Raw genomic sequence first — 18,137 nt, 5'->3', positions numbered from 1 at the left:
TAGACTTGGTCAACACATGAGTTCTGAAATTTATAGAACTGATTTTCACCTTTGCACAAAGCCAAATTCCATCTGTTAGTGAGAGTAGAATTTGATAGAAGTTATATTTTTGAATGCAATACACCCTAAATTTTTTGGACATTTGTATTAAGAAATCAAAATCTTTTCAATGTTATCTGCTTTATCACTCTGGAACCTAGAACAGTTAATAAGTTGAATTTCATAATTAACCTTTGGTTTTAGTCAAAAATGTGTTTGAAGCCTGGACATTATTCCTGAAATATTCCTGCATCATAACCAGTTCTAAAAATCTTCCAAGAAAAGAGTCTTCCTCCTTGTTGGCAACAGCTTTTGAAATCTAAGGTTTTACATAGCACAAATCGAGTAGTTTAAAAGGTTTAATATTTGTAAGAGAAAATATAGAAGATATTACTGATTCTCTAGGAAATGTCAGATATATTTTTCGTCCATTTCCATTTATTTTGTAGCTATTTTAAAATTATACTTTAAATCACATTTGTATATTTTTCCCTGAATAGATTGACTGTGATTTCCTTAAATCTAATCAAGTTTAATTTGTCTTTGAATCATCTTCAGTGTCTAAATCAGAGGCTGACTGTAAACAGCAAGGTAGAGGAGGAAACAGCTAATTAGAGTCAGAAATATCACTGTCCTTCAGTTTCCCTCTTTTACCTCAGTTTCCATGAAGAATTAATTAATATGTATATTAAAGCAGATAACACTTGGGAAAAAAACAACCAAAGCCTCATCTGATAAATGGCAATGATCCTCTGAATCCTATTTCTTGGTCCCTGAGATTTACAGCAAATTGTAGAAGCTTTAAGAAAATGAATATCAACTTAAAAAACATGAACTAGAAAAACAATAGATTTCTACATAAAGCTCTGATTAAACATGATTAAAATAAGAAATATGTTATATATTTATCCATCTTTGTATTTATATATTTATTTAAAATTTGTATACTTTTATATGAGACAACTGTATGTGTGTACACACATATTATAAGTGCTTGTATAATACATATGTCTGTGTGCATATATATATATATACATAAAATGCATTCACATGTAAGGTGTCCAAGAGTAGAGAAATTACCAAATTAATTAAAGGTATACTGAATATGGCAAATTGATGTAATGTATCTTATAAGTCAAAAATAGTAACAACCATTTCTTAAATACATTCGGCACATTTATTGCTGTAGTTAACTCTTTAAACTAGAAGTATACATTATTTGTTTATTCATCTGTAACTGTAATGTTCTAAGAACTTTCATTATTTTACCTCATTTAACACTAACTATACCTGAGATAAAACATTATTTTTATCTTCTTTTTATGTAGCACGAACAGAGGAATAGTGGGTAGAGGATAAACTGGGCTCATAGCAGCAGTCCAGCCTCAGAGACAGGGCTTCTCACACATTGCACCTAGAATATGTAAGGAGTCTTTGGTGAGGACAATATCTCTTCCCAGAGATCGTGCAGCTCAGTTCACAAAACCACAGTGCCTTACAGTATCACCAAATCTTATAAGCAAAATGGGTTCAAAAGTTTTTCATAGATTTTCCTTGTTTTATATTTCAGTTACTTTTAATTTTATTTATTTATTTATTTATTTATTTATTGGCCGCCCTGTGGCATATGGTATTTCCTGGCCGGGAATTAGATCCAAGCTCCTCGGACTGCTGCAAGGCCAGATCCTTAACACACTGTGCCAGCCAAGGGGTTTAAAGTGCTTAACTTGTGTCCCAGTACTCCCAAGACCACACAGATCCCCTTGCACCATAGTGGGAATTTCTAAGGTACTTTTTAAATCTTTCATATATGCAATAGAACCCAAAGAATTTTTAAGATCCCAGTTGGATTCTTAGACAAGAGACAGTGAAATTCCAAGTTCCATAACAAAAATTCTATAAGAGTGTGATACCCTTTGAATTTTTAAAATTTTTTATTATTTTTATTCACATATTATGTTGTACCTTATGTTTTTGAAATAGTGTATCTGAGATATTTTGATTTAATGGCAAAGAGAGTTGCTGCATCCTTCTTACTTCTTGCCTGCAATAGGGAAGAATTATGCCTATAATATGTTATCACATTGTATGTGCTTGAAATCAAGCAGAAAATTTCTTTAGTCTAGCACTTTTTCTTTATAAAATAAATTTTTTAAAAATATAATGAAATTAAATTAAATTTAGTACCTTATTATTTATGTAACTATTTTTTATTTTTAAAATTTTATTGAAGTATAGCTTCAAAATTAAATTTACAATGTAATAATTTCTGCTGTAAAACAAAGTGATTCAGTTGTACATATACACATATCTATTATCTTTCAGATTATTTTCTGTTAAAGATTACTACAGAAATTTCAGCTTTTATGTTTGCATAGGCCCACAACTATGCAAATTTCTATTTTTGTCCACAAAGGACATTATATCATCAGATAATCTCATGACCTCCAACTGTGGTGACCCCACTATAAGTTACTAATTCTTTTTAACCACACTTGTGATGTATTAGTTTTCAGGTAATTAGTTTGTAGACTTATAGGTAATTTAAAATCTCCATATCTACAAGACCATGGGATTTTCTCTTGTTAACATAATTGGTCTGGTACAGAGACACACAGACATACATACCTATAGACACCCATTCTTAGTAAACATTCATTTCAGTGTGTAGCTTCCTATGAGTGATCCATTAACTTCAAAGCTCTCCTTGGTGATTGATTTAGGTAAAACCTCATGGAGGACACCACATGGATGACCAACCATACTGAAAGTACAGATTTTGTCCTGATAGGAATCTTCAGTCAATCAAAGCACCCTGCTCTCCTTTGTGTGGTTATTTTTGTCATTTTCCTAATGGCCTTGTCTGGAAATATCATCCTGATTCTTCTGATACACTCTGATACCCACCTCCACACCCCCATGTACTTTTTCATCAGCCAGTTGTCTCTCATGGACATGATGTACATTTCTGTTACTGTGCCCAAGATGCTCATGGACCAGGTCATGGGTGTGAATAAGATCTCACTCCCTGAATGTGGTATGCAGATGTTCCTCTATGTGACTCTAGCAGGTTCAGAGTTTTTCCTTCTAGCCTCCATGGCCTATGATCGTTTTGTAGCCATTTGTCATCCTCTTCATTACCCTGTCCTCATGAACCACAGGGTGTGTCTCCTCCTGGCATTTGGCTGCTGGTTTCTGGGCTCAGTGGATGGATTCTTGTTTACTCCCATCACCATGACATTCCCCTTCTGCAGATCCCGGGAAATCCATCATTTCTTCTGTGAGGTCCCTGCTGTATTGAAGCTCTCCTGCTCAGACACCTCCCTCTATGAGATTTTCATGTACCTGTGCTGTGTTCTCATGCTTCTCATTCCTGTGATAATCATTTCTGGGTCTTACTACTTTATCCTCCTCACCATCCATAAGATGAACTCAGCAGAGGGCCGGAAAAAGGCCTTTGCCACTTGTTCTTCCCATATGACTGTGGTAATTCTCTTTTATGGGGCTGCCATTTACACTTACATGCTTCCCAGCTTTTACCACACCCCTGAGAAGGACATGATGGTATCTGTCTTTTACACAATACTCACTCCTGTGCTAAACCCTTTAATCTACAGTCTAAGGAATAAGGATGTTATGGGGGCTTTGAAGAAAACGTTGAATGTGGGAATGGTCCGTCAAGAAACTATAAAGTAAGAGATGGGTGTTAATGTGTTTTTCTTTTTCTGTATATATCATAAGTTTAGAGTCTTTTTGCCATAGTATTCCTTAGACTTTAACACCATGATGTCTCATCCCCTTTTAAAGAATTTCTTTCCTGTATGAGAAAACTCTTAAAATTTTTAATCTGTCTCCATTCAAAATGTATTGTGTCATCATACTGTATTGGTGTTACATTTATTGAAGTCAAGAATTGCGTTATGACTTTGTAGATGGATAGCTATATTACTAAGAAACATATAATAAAAATATTTAGAGGAAAATGGCTTCCTCTAATATTTAGAGGAAGAAGATGCTAGGAAAGTGATAAAATGAAAGAGGATGATGAAACAAAGAAGGTACAAGTTTAAAATTTGGTGATTCTGGGTATGTAGCTGTGTTCACACCATTCTTATTCAGGCTATTTTCTGTAAATAGAGAATTCTTTCATACAGTTAAAATATCAATCTGCCCCATTTTGAGTTCATTTTCCATTTGGTGGTAATGCAAATAACATAATAAATAAGAAAACATGCTCATTTCAATGTTGCTACTTATTGCTGAAATCATCCTGTGTCTAACCACCTCTATTTGAGCTCCCTTGTTGCACACAGTCAAACACTAAAGACATCTACCAGAGGTTAACCAAATGGTCAGTTTAGTATGCAGAATTATATAAGGGACAGAATGAAAAATAGAAACTCAGAGTGGCATAAAGTTTTAGGGAAGTTTCCTTCCATGAGGTAATATCTGAGCTGAGTTTTGAAGTATAAAATTTATTACCCAAGAAAAAAAAGAGAGAGGCAGGATATCGAATATCCAAACTCATTTAGTTATTTAATTTTTCAATGAATATTTCCTATGCTATATTATAATCCAGAATCATAGCAAAATGAAATTAAAATCTGAATACTTCTTGCTTATGTTCCAATGTATTTGAACTTGTAGCTGTGGTTTTATAGGCAAATATGTGTTGTAAAGTATATGGTATGTCTTTTTGCTTATGTAGAACAGGTACAACTCATAAAGACATATGAGCACTTTCTTTGACATGTTAGTTTGGTTAAAAAAAAAAAAAAGTTGGGAGCAGACCTTTAAACTCAATATTTGTGACTAGACATTGCCCTCAGATGAACATAGAAGGCTAGGGGGAACTTGCTCAAGGACACAGAAAAGGAACAGCACAAACAAAGGTCAGACTGTTTACCAAGCAGGAGAGGTAAACATTGCAATGGCTCCTCCTTTCCTGGTTTTATTTTATAGACTCATTTCTCGATCCAGAGTTTTATAAATAGGAATGAAATTATTAGATTTGTTTTTTATTTTTTGTTTTTTGTTTTTTTGCCTTTTCTAGGGCCATTCCCATGGCATACGTAGATTCCCAGGCTAGGGGTCGAATTGGAGCTGTAGCGGCTGGCCTACACCACAGCCACAGCAACTCGGGATCTAAGCCGAGTCTGCGAACTACACCACAGCTCACGGCAACGCCGGATTCTTAACCCACTGAGCAAAGCCAGGAAATGAACACACAACCTCGTGGTTTCTAGTCGGATTCGCTAACCACTGAGTCACGACGGGAACTCCTAGATTTGTATTTTTGAAATGTTAAATTGGTGATAATCAACTGGGAAAGTTTAGCACTGGAGATAGGGAAATGAGGTAAATGAGAATGGGAACTGACCAAGTTCCTCTAACTGGGGCCCAGATCTCACCAGTAATACCCTCCCTGCAATTTCAGCTACTGTGGATCCTGGAAACTGTTACTTCTTCCACTGCTTCTTGAGTTAAGGCTAGAGAGAGCGTCATTGTGTTTATGTCTTTTGTTCATTCTCCATACCTTGACAAAAATCCGTGCTCCATTCTGCCTTTTTTCTGCTTCTATCCTGATGTATTCACTCATTAATACTGACTAGACTTTGCAGGTTTTTTGCAGTATTATCAATTCAAACTAGATTACACGTTTGGAGTTTTTGGATAAATTTTGATTTAATTTTTCTATGTTTATTGTCCTATAGCTCTTTCTTTTAAAAATAAAATTATTGGAGTGGGAGTTCCCCTCGTGGCTCAGTAGAAATGAATCTGACTAGCATCCATGAGGACACAGGTTCAATCCCTAGCCTTGCTCAATACTGGTTAAAGATCCAGTATCCAGTATCCAGTGTCATTGGCCATCTGTATATCTTCCTTGGAGAAATGTCTATTCAGGTCTTTTGCCCATTTTTCAATTAGTTTGTTGGCTTTTTTGAATCTTCTGAACATTTTGGAATGTAGTTTTTTTGAATATAGAGCTGCATGCGATGTTTATATATTTTGGAAATTATTTCTTGTTTTTTTTTTTTTTATTTTTTTGTCTTTTTGTCTTTTTTCCACTTCTTGGGCTGCTCCCATGGCATATGGAGGTTCCCGGGCTAGGGGTCTAATTAGAGCTGTAGCTGCTGGCCCGAGCCAGAGCCAGAGCAACGTGGGATCCGAGCTACGTCTGTGACCTGCACCACAACTCACGGCAACACCGGATCGTTAACCCACTGAGCAAGGGCATGGATCAAACCCTCAACCTCATGGTTCCTAGTCGGATTCGTTAAGCACTGTGCCACGACGGGAACTCCTCTTGTTGCTTGTTTTGTTTGCAAATATTTTCACCCATTTTGTGGGTTGTCTTTTTTATGGTTTACTTCACTGTGCTGAAGCTTTTAAGTTTAATTAGATCCTATTGTTTATTTTTTATTTTTTATTTTTTTGTCTTTTTGCCATTTCTTGGGCTGCTGCCATGGCATGTGGAGGTTCCCAGGCTAGGGGTCTAATTAGAGCTGTAGCCGCAGGCCTACACCACAGCAACAGCAACGTGGGATCCTAGCCGCATCTGTGACCTACACCCCAGCTCACGGCAACGCCAGATCCTTAACCCACTGAGCAAGGCCAGGGATCTAACTCACAACCTCATGGTTCCTAGTCAGATTCATTAACCACTGCACCGCAACAGGAACTCCCTATTGTTTGTTTTTATTTTCATTACTCTAGGAGGTGAAGCCAAAACCCTGTTGCCACAGTTTATGTCATAGGCTGTTCTACCTCTGTTTTCTTCTAAGAATTTCATTGTACCCTGCCTTACATTTAAGTCTTTAATCAGTTTGGGGTTTATTTTTGTGTCTGGTGTTAGAAAATATTCTAATATCATTCCTTTACATGTAGCTGTCTAGTTTTCCCAGCACCACTTATTGAAATACCACAGTCTTTTTTCCTTTGTATACTCTTGCTTCCTTTGCATTAGATTAATTGACCATAGGTACATGGGTTTATCTCTAGACTTTACACTGTTCCATTGATCTATATTTCTGTTTTTGTCCCAGTATCATACTTTTTTTTTTCTTTTTTGGCTGCATCCATGACATTTGGAAGCTCCTGGATGAAGGGTCAAGTCTGAGCTGCAGCTGTGAGTCATGCCATAATGGCAGCAACACTGGGTCCTTAAACCAGTGTGCCAGTAGGGGATCAAAACCACATCTTTGCAGAGACCCAAGCTGCTGCAGTTGGATCCTTAGCCCACTGAGCCATAGTGTGAACTCCAGTACCATATTATTATGATTACTCTACCTTTGTAGTATAGCCTGAAATCAGGAAGCAATTCTTCCAGCCTCCATCTTGTTTTTTGTTTGTTTGTTTTTCTTCTCTAGATTTCTTTGGCTTTGGGGGATCTTTTGCGTTTCCATATAAATGTACAATATTTTTGTACTAGTTCTGTGGAAAAAGTAATTTAATAGGGATTTTATTGAATCTGTAGATTACTTTGTGCAGTATAGTCATTTTGATGACATTTTTCTTCCAGTCCTAGAACATGATATATTTTTCCAGCTGTTTGTCTCTCACTCTTCTTTTTTTTTTTTTTTTCTTTTTTTAAGGTCAAATGTGTGGCATATGGAAGTTTCCAGGCTAGGGGTCAAATTGGAGCTGTAGCTGCTGGCCCACACCATAGAAGTAGCAACAAGGGATCCAAGCTACATCTGCAAACTACACTGCAGCTTGCATCAATGCTGGATCCTTAACCCACTGAGTGAGGCCAGGGTATGAACCCACACCTTCATGGATACTAGCTGGGTTCTTAACCCTCTGAGCCACAACAAGAACACCTGTTTGTGTCTTTTTGATGTGATGGTAAATGGGATTTTTCCTTGGTTTCTATTTCTGATCTTTCATTTTTAGTGTGTAGGGATTCCAGTGATTTCTCAGTATTAATTTTGTATCCTGCACTTTTACCAAATTCATAGATGAGCTCTAGTAGTTTTCTGATAGCATCCTTAGGATTTTCTATGTATAGTAACATGTCATGTTCAAACAGTGACAGTTTTACTTCTTTTCCAGCTTGGATTCCTTTTGTTTCTTTTTCTTCTCTGATTGCCATAGCTAGGGAAACCAAAGCTGTGTTGAATACAAGTAATGAGCATGGACATCCTTTTCTTGTTCCTGATACAAGTAGAAATGCTTTCAGATTTGCACCACTGAGAATGATGTTAGCTGTGAGTTTGTCATACATAGTCTTCATTATGTTGAGGTAGGTTTTCTCTATACGCACTTTCTGGAAACTTTTTATTAGAAATGGGTGTTGAATTTTGTCAACAGGTTTTTCTGCTTCTATTGAGATTATCATATGGTTGTTATTCTTCAGTTTGTTAATATGGTGTATCACAGTGATTGATTTGCAGATACTAAAAATCCTTGCATCCTCGTGATATATCCTACTTGATAATGATGTATAATCCTTTCAATGTATTGTTGGATTCATTTTACTAGTATTTTTTTTTTGAGAATTGGTGCATCTATGTTCATCAGATATTGGCCTATGATTTTCTTTTCTTTCAGGTTTTTGGCTGGTTTTGGTATCAAGGTGAGAGTGGACTCATAGAATGAGCTTGGGAGTGTTCCTTCCTCTGCAATTTTTTTTTGGAAGAGCTTCAAAAGAATAAGTGTGAGCTCATGTAAATCTTTGGTAAAATTAGCCTGTGAAGCCATCTGGCCCTAGGCTTTTATTTTTTGGAAGTTTGTCCATTCAAATTTTCTATTTCTTCCTGGTTCGGTCTTGGAAGATTGTACCTTTCTAAGAATTTGTCCATTTCTTCTGAGCTGTCCATTTTATTGGCATACAGTTTCCTGTGGTAGTCTCTTAGGATCCTATGTATTTCTATGGTGTCAGTGGTAACTTTTTCATTTCTAATTTCAGCATCCTGAGCACTCTTTTTTGTTGTTGTTTCCTTGAAGAGTCTGGCTAAAGGCTTATAAATTTCGCTTATCTTTTAAAAGAATAATCTCCATTTCTTTTATTTCTATTCTAATCTTTATGGTTTCTTTCCTTTTACTAACTTTGTTTTTTGTTTGTTCTTCTTTCTCTCATTGCTTCAGGTGTAAGGTTAATTTGTTTATTTGAGATTTTTCTTGTTTCTCAGGTAAGATTGTATTCCTATAAACTTCTCTCTTAGAACTGCTTTTACTATATCCCATAGGTTTTGGGTTGTTGTGTTTTCATTGTATTTTGTCCCTAAGTGTGTGTATGTGTGTGTGTGTGTGTGTGTGTGTGTATTTCCACTTTGATTTATTCAGTGATCTATTGGTTGTATAGTAGTGTATCGTTTAGAATCCATGTGTTTGTGTTTTTTACAATATTTTCTTGTAATTGATTTCTAATCTCATAGCATTGTGGCTGGAAAAGATGCTTTATATGATTTAAATTATCTTAAATTTACTGAGGTTTGATTTGTGGCTCAGCATGTGATCTGTCTTGGTGAATGTTTCATGTCCACTTGAGAAGAAAATGTATTCTGCTGCTTTCATATCGGATGCTCTATAAATATCAATTAAGTCCATCTACTCTAATGTGTCATTTAAGATCTGTATTTCCTTATTGATTTTCCATCTGGGTGAGCATGATGTAAGCAGGGTGTTAAAAATCCCCCATTCTTATTGTGTTAATGTGCATTTCTCCCTTTATATTCTGTTCTGTGACAGTAATTTCCACCACTCAGTCTTCCAGATCACTTATTCATTCTTTGGTTATTTTTTCTATAAATTTGTCCTAGTGTATTTTTCATTTCAGTACTGTAGTGTTCATTTCTGTTTGTTCTTTATATCTTCTAGCTCTTTAAAAAAAACATTTATTGTATCTTCTTTTCTGTGCCTTCATTATTTTCTGAGATCTTGTGTCATTTTTACTATCATTACTCTGAATTCTTTTCCAGATAGACTGCCTGTCTCTTCTTCATTTAGCTGTTCTTGTGGGGTTTTATCTTGATCCTTCTTCTGAAATATATTTCTCTGTCATCTCATTTTGTCTAACTTTTTTGGTGGTCTCCTTCATGTAGAATTCAGGATTGTATTTCCTTTTGCTTCTTGTGTCCAATCCCTGGAGGGTGAGTTTAGTCCAGGGGCTTGTGAAGACTTCCTAATGGGAGGGACTGGTGCCTACCCACTGAAGGAGGGAGCTGGGTCTTGTGTCAGGGATGTATTTAGGCTCTGAGCTCAGTTACAACTTTTGGCAGCTTGTGTGCTGATGGGTGAGGATGTGTTCCTATCCTGCTGGTTGTATGGCTTGAGGTGTACTAGCACTGGAATCTGCAGTCTGTTCCATGGGTTCAGGTCTTGGTGACAAAGTGGAGACTTCCATGAGAACTCACATCAGTCAATGTTCCCTGGGGACCCCAACACTGGTATACCTACCCCTGCTGTGAGCCCCAGTTGACCATCCAAAACTGATAGGTAGGTCTGGCCCAGGATCCTATGAAATTACAGGATTGTGCTATGTCCCAGTTCATGTGAATCCTTCTGTGCACCCTCTATGAGCGGAATATCTGTTTCCTCCTGTGGTGACCGGCGCCTGTACTGGGTATTAACTGGGGGTTTTTCTTTGCTCTGTGTCTGTCACTTGTCTGTCAGGGCCAGGTTTGCTCCCTAATTGTTGGAATACAGGGCCACAGATCTGTTTCTAAGCTGTGTTTCCGATCTGCAGTGCAAGGTAAGTGGGCTTGGAGCACTCTAACTAGAGGAGGATCCACTGTGTATTCCTCCACTTGAGATGTTGCCCTTTGAATATTCTCTCTTGTGTCATTTTTCACCCATTACACAGGCTCATAAAGTACACTGTTTTCAGCACTGTCCTAGGTCATACCTCAACTATGGGAATGATGGAAATTGGCCCTGGTGTTTCTCAGGCATTGTTTTCACAAGACCACCAGTGTAAATCCACTGAAGTCCAGTTCTAGGAGTGAAGTAGTTGTGCACACAGACTCACTGTAGGAGCCAGCAAGGCAGCACAGGCTCTGGCCTGGTCTGGCCTGGCCAACAAAGTCCACAATTGTAAAAGCCAGACAAATCTCAGCCATTGGAATACTCATTGTCTGCCAGTACTGAGTTTACAAAGCTGGAAGCAGATGTGTAAATCTGAAATCATACAGCTACAAGGAAAGATTTCAGCTCTTATTCCTTAGTCACACATCCTCTGGGGCTCAACTATGGTTTCAGCTCCACCTCTGTGTGTGGGAAACCTATAGGAATCTGCTCCCTAGGTAGCTGAAACACAAAGGAAGGTGCAGGTGTGGCAGCCAGGGTACATAATAAGCCCACTCTGGCTGGAAGGAGTCTGGGCCAAGGCCAGGAGAGCAAATCAGTCCAGGAGGAAGGGAGCACAGTGGCAGTCAGGGTATGGTCACCCACTCAGGTGGGAGCCACCCTCAACCTATGGAGTCAGAGGACAGTGTGTGGGGAAAGAGGGTGTAATGACAACCCACCCATCATACACCACTCAAAGATGGCACTTGGACTATATGGCAGCCTGAGCTGCTTCCAGGAACATTTCCCACTGTGTTATTCCACTCTTCCATTCCCTCAGACCATCTCAATATTGCCCTCATAAGCCCTCTCCCCAGTTCTTCTATCCAAACCCCATAGCCCAGCATCCAGCCCCATCCACACCAGCAGACATGTTCCTCAGGCTGGGGTGCATAGGGTGGTAGCACAGGCCATCTTTGTAGGTCTCTCTCTTTCCTGCCTGGTACAGACCATTTATTTTGCTTTCCTCAGAGTCTCTAAAGCTCCTTTTCTGTCCCAGCTATCTCCTGCCAGTGAAGGAGTTTCCCTGGGTGCAGGAACATCTCTCCTTCAGCTCCCTTCCAGGGGTGGAGGTCCCATTCCCCTTCCTCTCTTTTTTCTTTTGTCCTACCTGGTTCTGTGGAGAACTTTCTTGTCCTTTCAGATAGTTCATGTCTTCTGATAGTGTTCAGTAGATATTTTGTGATAATTTTTTTCATTTGTGGGTGTATTGCTAATGTATTTGTGGGAAGACATGTGCTCCATGTCCTTCTAGTCTGCCATTTTGGAAACACCCCCCCATTGCATTGTTCTGTAGTAATTCTTAAGCTCTCATTATCCAATTACAAGGTTTTATCTTTGATTCCATAGTTTGTTGTCTACCTGACCTGTTTCATCTTATACATTCCTTATTTTAATTCCTTGTTATTTACGTTGTTCCTTTTCCAAAAGTGAGATTTCAACATATGCGTCTATTTTCCTGAGTTGTACAGATTTTCATGGTGTCAGTCATTTTCTTTTTGGTTTGTCATTTATTATTTTGTTAGGAAGGCCTCGTCCATCCTAATACTATAAATATTATTTTATATTTTTTTTCAGATTTAAAAAAGTTACATACAGATTTTTTATCTGCATGGAATATTTTAATATATTGTGATATAGACATTATTTGATTATATTTTATGTCACTGTTCCTCAGGGTCTTTATTTTTTAAATGATTTTTATTTTTTCCATTATAGCTGGTTTACAATGTTCTGTCAGTTTTCTACTATACAACAAGGTGACCCAAGGTGTACATGTATACATTCCTTTTTTCTCCCATTGTCCTCCATCATGTTCCATCATAAGTGACTAGATATAGTTCCCAGTACTATACAGCAGGATCTCATTGCTTATCTATTCCAAAGGCAATGGTTTTCATCTATCAACACCAAATTCCCTGTCCATCCCATTCCCTCTCCCTCTCCCGTGGTAACCATAAGTCTGTTCTCCAAGTCCATGATGTGGAAAGGCTCCTTTGTGCCATATATTAGATTCCAGATATACGTGATATCATATGATATTTGTCTTTCTCTTTATGGCTTATTTCACTTAGTGTGAGAGTCTCCACTTCCATTGATGTTGCTGAAAATGGCATTTTTTTTGTTTTGTTTTGTTTTCTATGGCCGAGTAGTATTCCATTGTGTATATATACCACATCTCTTAATCCATTCATATTTTGATGGACATTTAGGTTGTTTCCAAGTCTTGGCTATTGTGAATAGTGCTGAAATGAACATTAGTGCATGCATCTATTTCAGGAAATTTTTGTCTGGATATATGCCCAACAGTGGGATTGCTGGGTTATATGGCAGTTATATATGTAGTTCTTTGAGGTACTCCCATGCTGTTTTCCATAGTTGCTCTACAAATTTACATTCCCACCAACAGTGTGGGGGGTTTCTCTTTTCTCCATACCCTCTCCAGATTTATTGTTTGTGGACTTATTAATGATGGCCATTCTGAATTATTTTATTTTATTTTTGCCTTTTTGTCTTTTTTGGGACCGCACCCATGGCATATGGAGGTTTCCAGGCTAGGGGTTTAATCAGATCTGTAGCCACTGGCCTACACCACAGCAACAGCAATGCCAGATTCAAGCCATGTCTGCAACCGACACCATGGTGCATTTCAATGCTGGATCTTCAACCCATTGAGAGAGGCCAGAGATCAAACCTGCAACCACATGGTTCCTAGTTGGATTCATTTCCACCATACCACAGTGGGAACTCCTGAATAATTTTATATTTAAAAGACTTTTATCTCATTACTCAATAATTTAATCAATTCCTTTCCACATAACACACACACACACAGACACACACACATACATTCAGGTATCCCCACAAAATACTGTGGCATGTAAGGCATCCAGAATTGACTGAACTACCTTATGGGGAACTTCATAGCCGGCAGTGCATTGGTGAGCCCATGTCAGTGTTAACATGGCATCTTCAAACTCCAAATAGCAACTTTTTTGCCTCAGCAAAAACCAAGTAAGGGGGAGTACAGACCCTGTTTTTTCAACACAGATAACTTGAAGAATAGCTCTGATAAAGAAGAAGAAAACAGAGTGGTAGTCAAAAAATCAATTGAAGCTAGTGTTCTAAGCATGGCGGAGGAATCTATGTTATCCACTTCAGGCCATTAAGAATGAGATCCCACTGTATAGTACAGGGAAATATATCCAGTCTCTTGTGATAGGTCATGATTCAAAATAATATAAGAAGGGGGATGTGTCATTTTGCTGTACAGCAGGCAGAAATTGGTGCAACACTGTAAATCAACTCTAATAAAAATATAACAAAGAAAGATGAATACTGAAAATTAATTATTATATTTGGAAATGTTGATGTCTTTGTGGGCTTTAAGGAGTGGTCTCAGAGGAGGAATGGGGATAACAGTCTGATTAGAATGAATTCAAGAGAAAATATGAAGAGAGGAATTAAAGAAGAAATGACCTCGTTCAAAAGGTTTATTAGAGTCAAGGATTGTCAGGGATGTTTCATGAACCAGATATAGCCCCACTGAGAATAAGCCAAACTGTAGCTATTTTCAAAGATGTTTTCAAGTCCTGTGGGGAGTTTTTTCAGGGAAAACTTCAGGTGCTATAAGAAATAAGATTCTAAATCCAGTGACTATTAGATTTTCTTTACCTGGAGACTCCTTTCCTGCTCCACTTCAAGTTCACATTGACCTTCCACCATCACAATTTATCCAGTGTCAACCTTACAGTCTTCCTCAAAATTCTGGAATATACTGACATCATTCTCTCTGGGTCTCCTGCTTTCTCTTTGACTTGGAGTACCTCTCCTGCCAGTTATCCCATTTACACCTGTATTTGTCAAAGATGTCTCCTGTCCCTCAATGTCAGCTTCACACCCCTTATGTAGAGAGCTCTTCCATCCTCCCAGTAACCTTTGGGCCAGAGCCCTCATCTAAAGACTCTCCTTCCAGGTTGCTTGACCAAAACTTTGTGCATCTTCTTATCTGCCAGTAAGGCACTACAGGGCAGAGGTCATGTGGATAATTTTTTTCACCTTTGACCCCCTGCAACTTGCTTGCTTAACTTCAGTGTTTATTGAATGGATGAAGGGATTGCTCTCCAGTACAAAATGGTTTTCTTAAAATATATCTCACTGTTATGTTAAGTCCACAACAATCTTGATATTCTGAGAGTAAGGTAGGCAAAAGGGTAGCATCAAAGACAAGTTTTTACTGCCCTCTCACTACAGATGGGCCTATGGAGACCATTTTTCTGAGCTGAGCTGGGGCAGAATGTGTCCTCTGTCTCTGGGTCTTTTCAGAGTGTTCAGTAAGCTCAAACTGTTGAAATATCCTGGCCTCATCAGTGTCTCTGCCTTGTCTGCTCCTGTCCTCTGCAGTCAAGCCCCTATTGACCACAAGGGAGCCCTCCACCTGGACAACAACTTCATTGGGCAGCCTCATGACAATATTCACTTTCCTTGGGTCCTTCCCTTTCCCTAGTCCTCCTTGTTCCTGTAGAAAAAATACCCTTCAGGCCTGTGGTTACCAATCTGGGAGTTCTGAGGCCAGTGTAGGCACCTGAGCATCCTCAGCATCCATACAGTATGACTTTACTAAATCTTAGAGAAGGTATTTATCCTTTTATCCAGACACCCCTCCTGCAGGGCACAATGAGAGTAGGTCTCAGGCCCACTAGGACTGGAAGAAGAGCTACCTCAGGGCTTGAGGGGACCCCTGATGATAGGTCAATGCCATCACCTAGTGACTGAGGGGCTAACTTCTGCCACTGCTCCAGGCAAAGCCCTGACTCTGGAACCTCTTATGATGCAGCCTGCCTCTCTAGAGAAAAATGCTTCAGAGAAAATTCATTTTTTCTAGTTCTACATCTCTTCTTTTCTGATTTTCAACTTTTCAGTGGTTTCAAAAAAGTTATTTTCTGTAATTCATTACTAAATCAACAATGTCCTTGGATTTAAAACTGCTACCTTCTTGATCAGCTGTTATTGTTTATTCTCTGGGTCACATTAGCAAATTATTTGACGTCTCTTATTCTCAAATCCCAGATGAAAAATCTCTTCTCTGAGATTCAGTTTCTTTAACTGTAAAAATGAGAGCATGTTCTTAACATATAGATTTGTTCTAGGAGTTTAATTTGATAAAGCACATGAAAAAAACTTTGGGACCATTTAAAAACTGTGGAAGTAGTATCAGTGTCCACTTACAAGAGAGCTGAAAATATCTGTCCTGTACTCTCTTCTAAAGTTTGTGTTGAGGAATGCACCTGTCTTTATAAGAAGTCATCATCATCCTCATTTCAACCACCTCCTTAAAGGAAACTAGATTGAGACACAGAAAGTTGAAGTAACTTTCCTGAGACTGCACTCTCAACCTGTGCTTAGAAAGTTCCAGAATCAGAGGAGCCATTGGGCAGCAAGATTTTGTCTTTCTGTCTCCACACGTATCACCAGTACTATGGTTTTGGATATGTCCTTATCCTCCAGCCCCTGTACCTCTCCTTCTTTCCTCATCACTCTCCATCAAGTCAACTACCCAGTATGACTGCAAAGGGAGAAATAAGCCAGGTAATTTGAAATTCTGTTGAAGTCATTAATCACATCTGTGAACACTTCCCCCAATAAATCTTAAAAGAAATTACCATCAATACTCAACATCTTTCACTAAATGTGCTTTTATTTCAGCTCTAGATTTAAGAAGGTAAAAGCATATCTTGCTCTTCTTTTTCTCCAATAGTTTTGGTTTATTTTAATTATTGAATAAAACTGAAGGAAATAAATGAATCACACAACTAGATAAAAGAGATCTGCATTCTCTAACTTTGAGGGATATGAACAGTGAAACCTTAGGAAAGTTGATGTGATTTTTCTTGAGTCTTCTCTCACATACAAAATGAAAGAGAATTTGGGTTCTCTGCAAGATAAAAAGTGTGCTAAGTACCGGGTTCAGTGACTTTGCTCTTTCTTATGCCTCATTATTTCACTAATGTATGTGACCCATTTCAGAAAATGTAGGATTTGAAGGAGTAGATCCAAGTCTTTTAAAATTAAATTAACCCAGGGAGAGTTTACTTAAAGGTAAATAAACTTAAATCACATTTAGAAAACAATTATAGGAAATTCCCTTGGGGTGCAGCATGTTAAGGATCTGGCATTGCTTGTTACACAGGCCTCAACTGCAGCACAGTTTCTATATCTGGGCCAGAGACTTTCCAGAAATTTTGGTGAGTCCCTCCCACCTCAAAAAATAGAAAAACAATTACAACAATTATATTTGTTAGAATTATTGGTTTTTTTCATTAATATCATATCCTATTGGACACTTGAATAAGATATTTAGTCTTTTTACTTGAAATTTCACTTAATTTAAGTATTACTAATAATGATTTATCATATATAAAAATCACACATAATTATTATTTTTATTTTTTCTTTTTATTGTCAATGTGAATAATTTAGCATTAAACATATTTCAAAAGACTTTTAAATTTATTGTTCTGTATCACTACCTTATTATTTCCATATTATCCTTTTTCTTTTGCATGTTTTTACCATATATGAACCATAAAAGTACCACAAGATCAAGACTAAATTTTTTTTTAAAAATATGAAAAACAAGTTTTACTATAAAATACACTAATCTATTTCTCTTTCTTTAATATTACTTTTCTGCCTTTTATTATTCCAGATGTTATTTGACTTTTTATTTTTACTACTACTAATGTTAGTTACCATATAGTAATATATGAGAAATTATTTATTGCATTCTGTATCTCACATTTTATATAAGATTTTCTAAACCATGAAGAACATGTAAAATAATTTTAAATATCTCCCTAAAAGCCCAAATTATATGTGATATGGTTAATTTTTGTGGTTTTCATATTTTTACACACATAACCTGAAGGTTGTTTTGAAAAAAATTACCTTCTAATGGACCTTAAGTAGGCATCTAAAATATTTCCTGCTAAATTAAATAGTATCAACCTGTAAAATTTATACCAAATACAACATTATTTATTTTATTTGTTCTGAACTTAGCATTTTGGAAATTTTCAAGTCTACAGAAAAAAATATAATATTTTGAATATCCACTAAAATGGAAGAGAAGAAACAAAATTGTCACTATTTGCTGATAGCATTATATTTTATATAGGAAACCCTAAAGTCTCCAGCAAAAATTATTAGAGCTAAAAAATTAATTCAGCAAACTTGCAGGATACAATTTTAATATGTAGAAATCTCTTTTCTATGCACCAATAATGAACAGTCAGGAAGAGAAAGTAAAG

General features: G+C 37.3%; 1 protein-coding gene across 1 annotated transcript; it reads left to right on the top strand.

The window, feature by feature from the left end:
• Positions 2,773 to 3,735, top strand: LOC100623714 (olfactory receptor 2T4-like). Its single transcript, XM_003354402.1, has one exon. It carries the CDS (start codon positions 2,773 to 2,775, stop codon positions 3,733 to 3,735), a length of 963 nt encoding a protein of 320 aa, XP_003354450.1.

The sequence above is a fragment of the Sus scrofa genome, chromosome 2 (genome assembly GCF_000003025.6).
Source record: "Sus scrofa isolate TJ Tabasco breed Duroc chromosome 2, Sscrofa11.1, whole genome shotgun sequence".
NCBI lineage: Eukaryota > Metazoa > Chordata > Mammalia > Artiodactyla > Suidae > Sus > Sus scrofa.
This window is presented reverse-complemented; position numbering and strand designations above follow the sequence as displayed.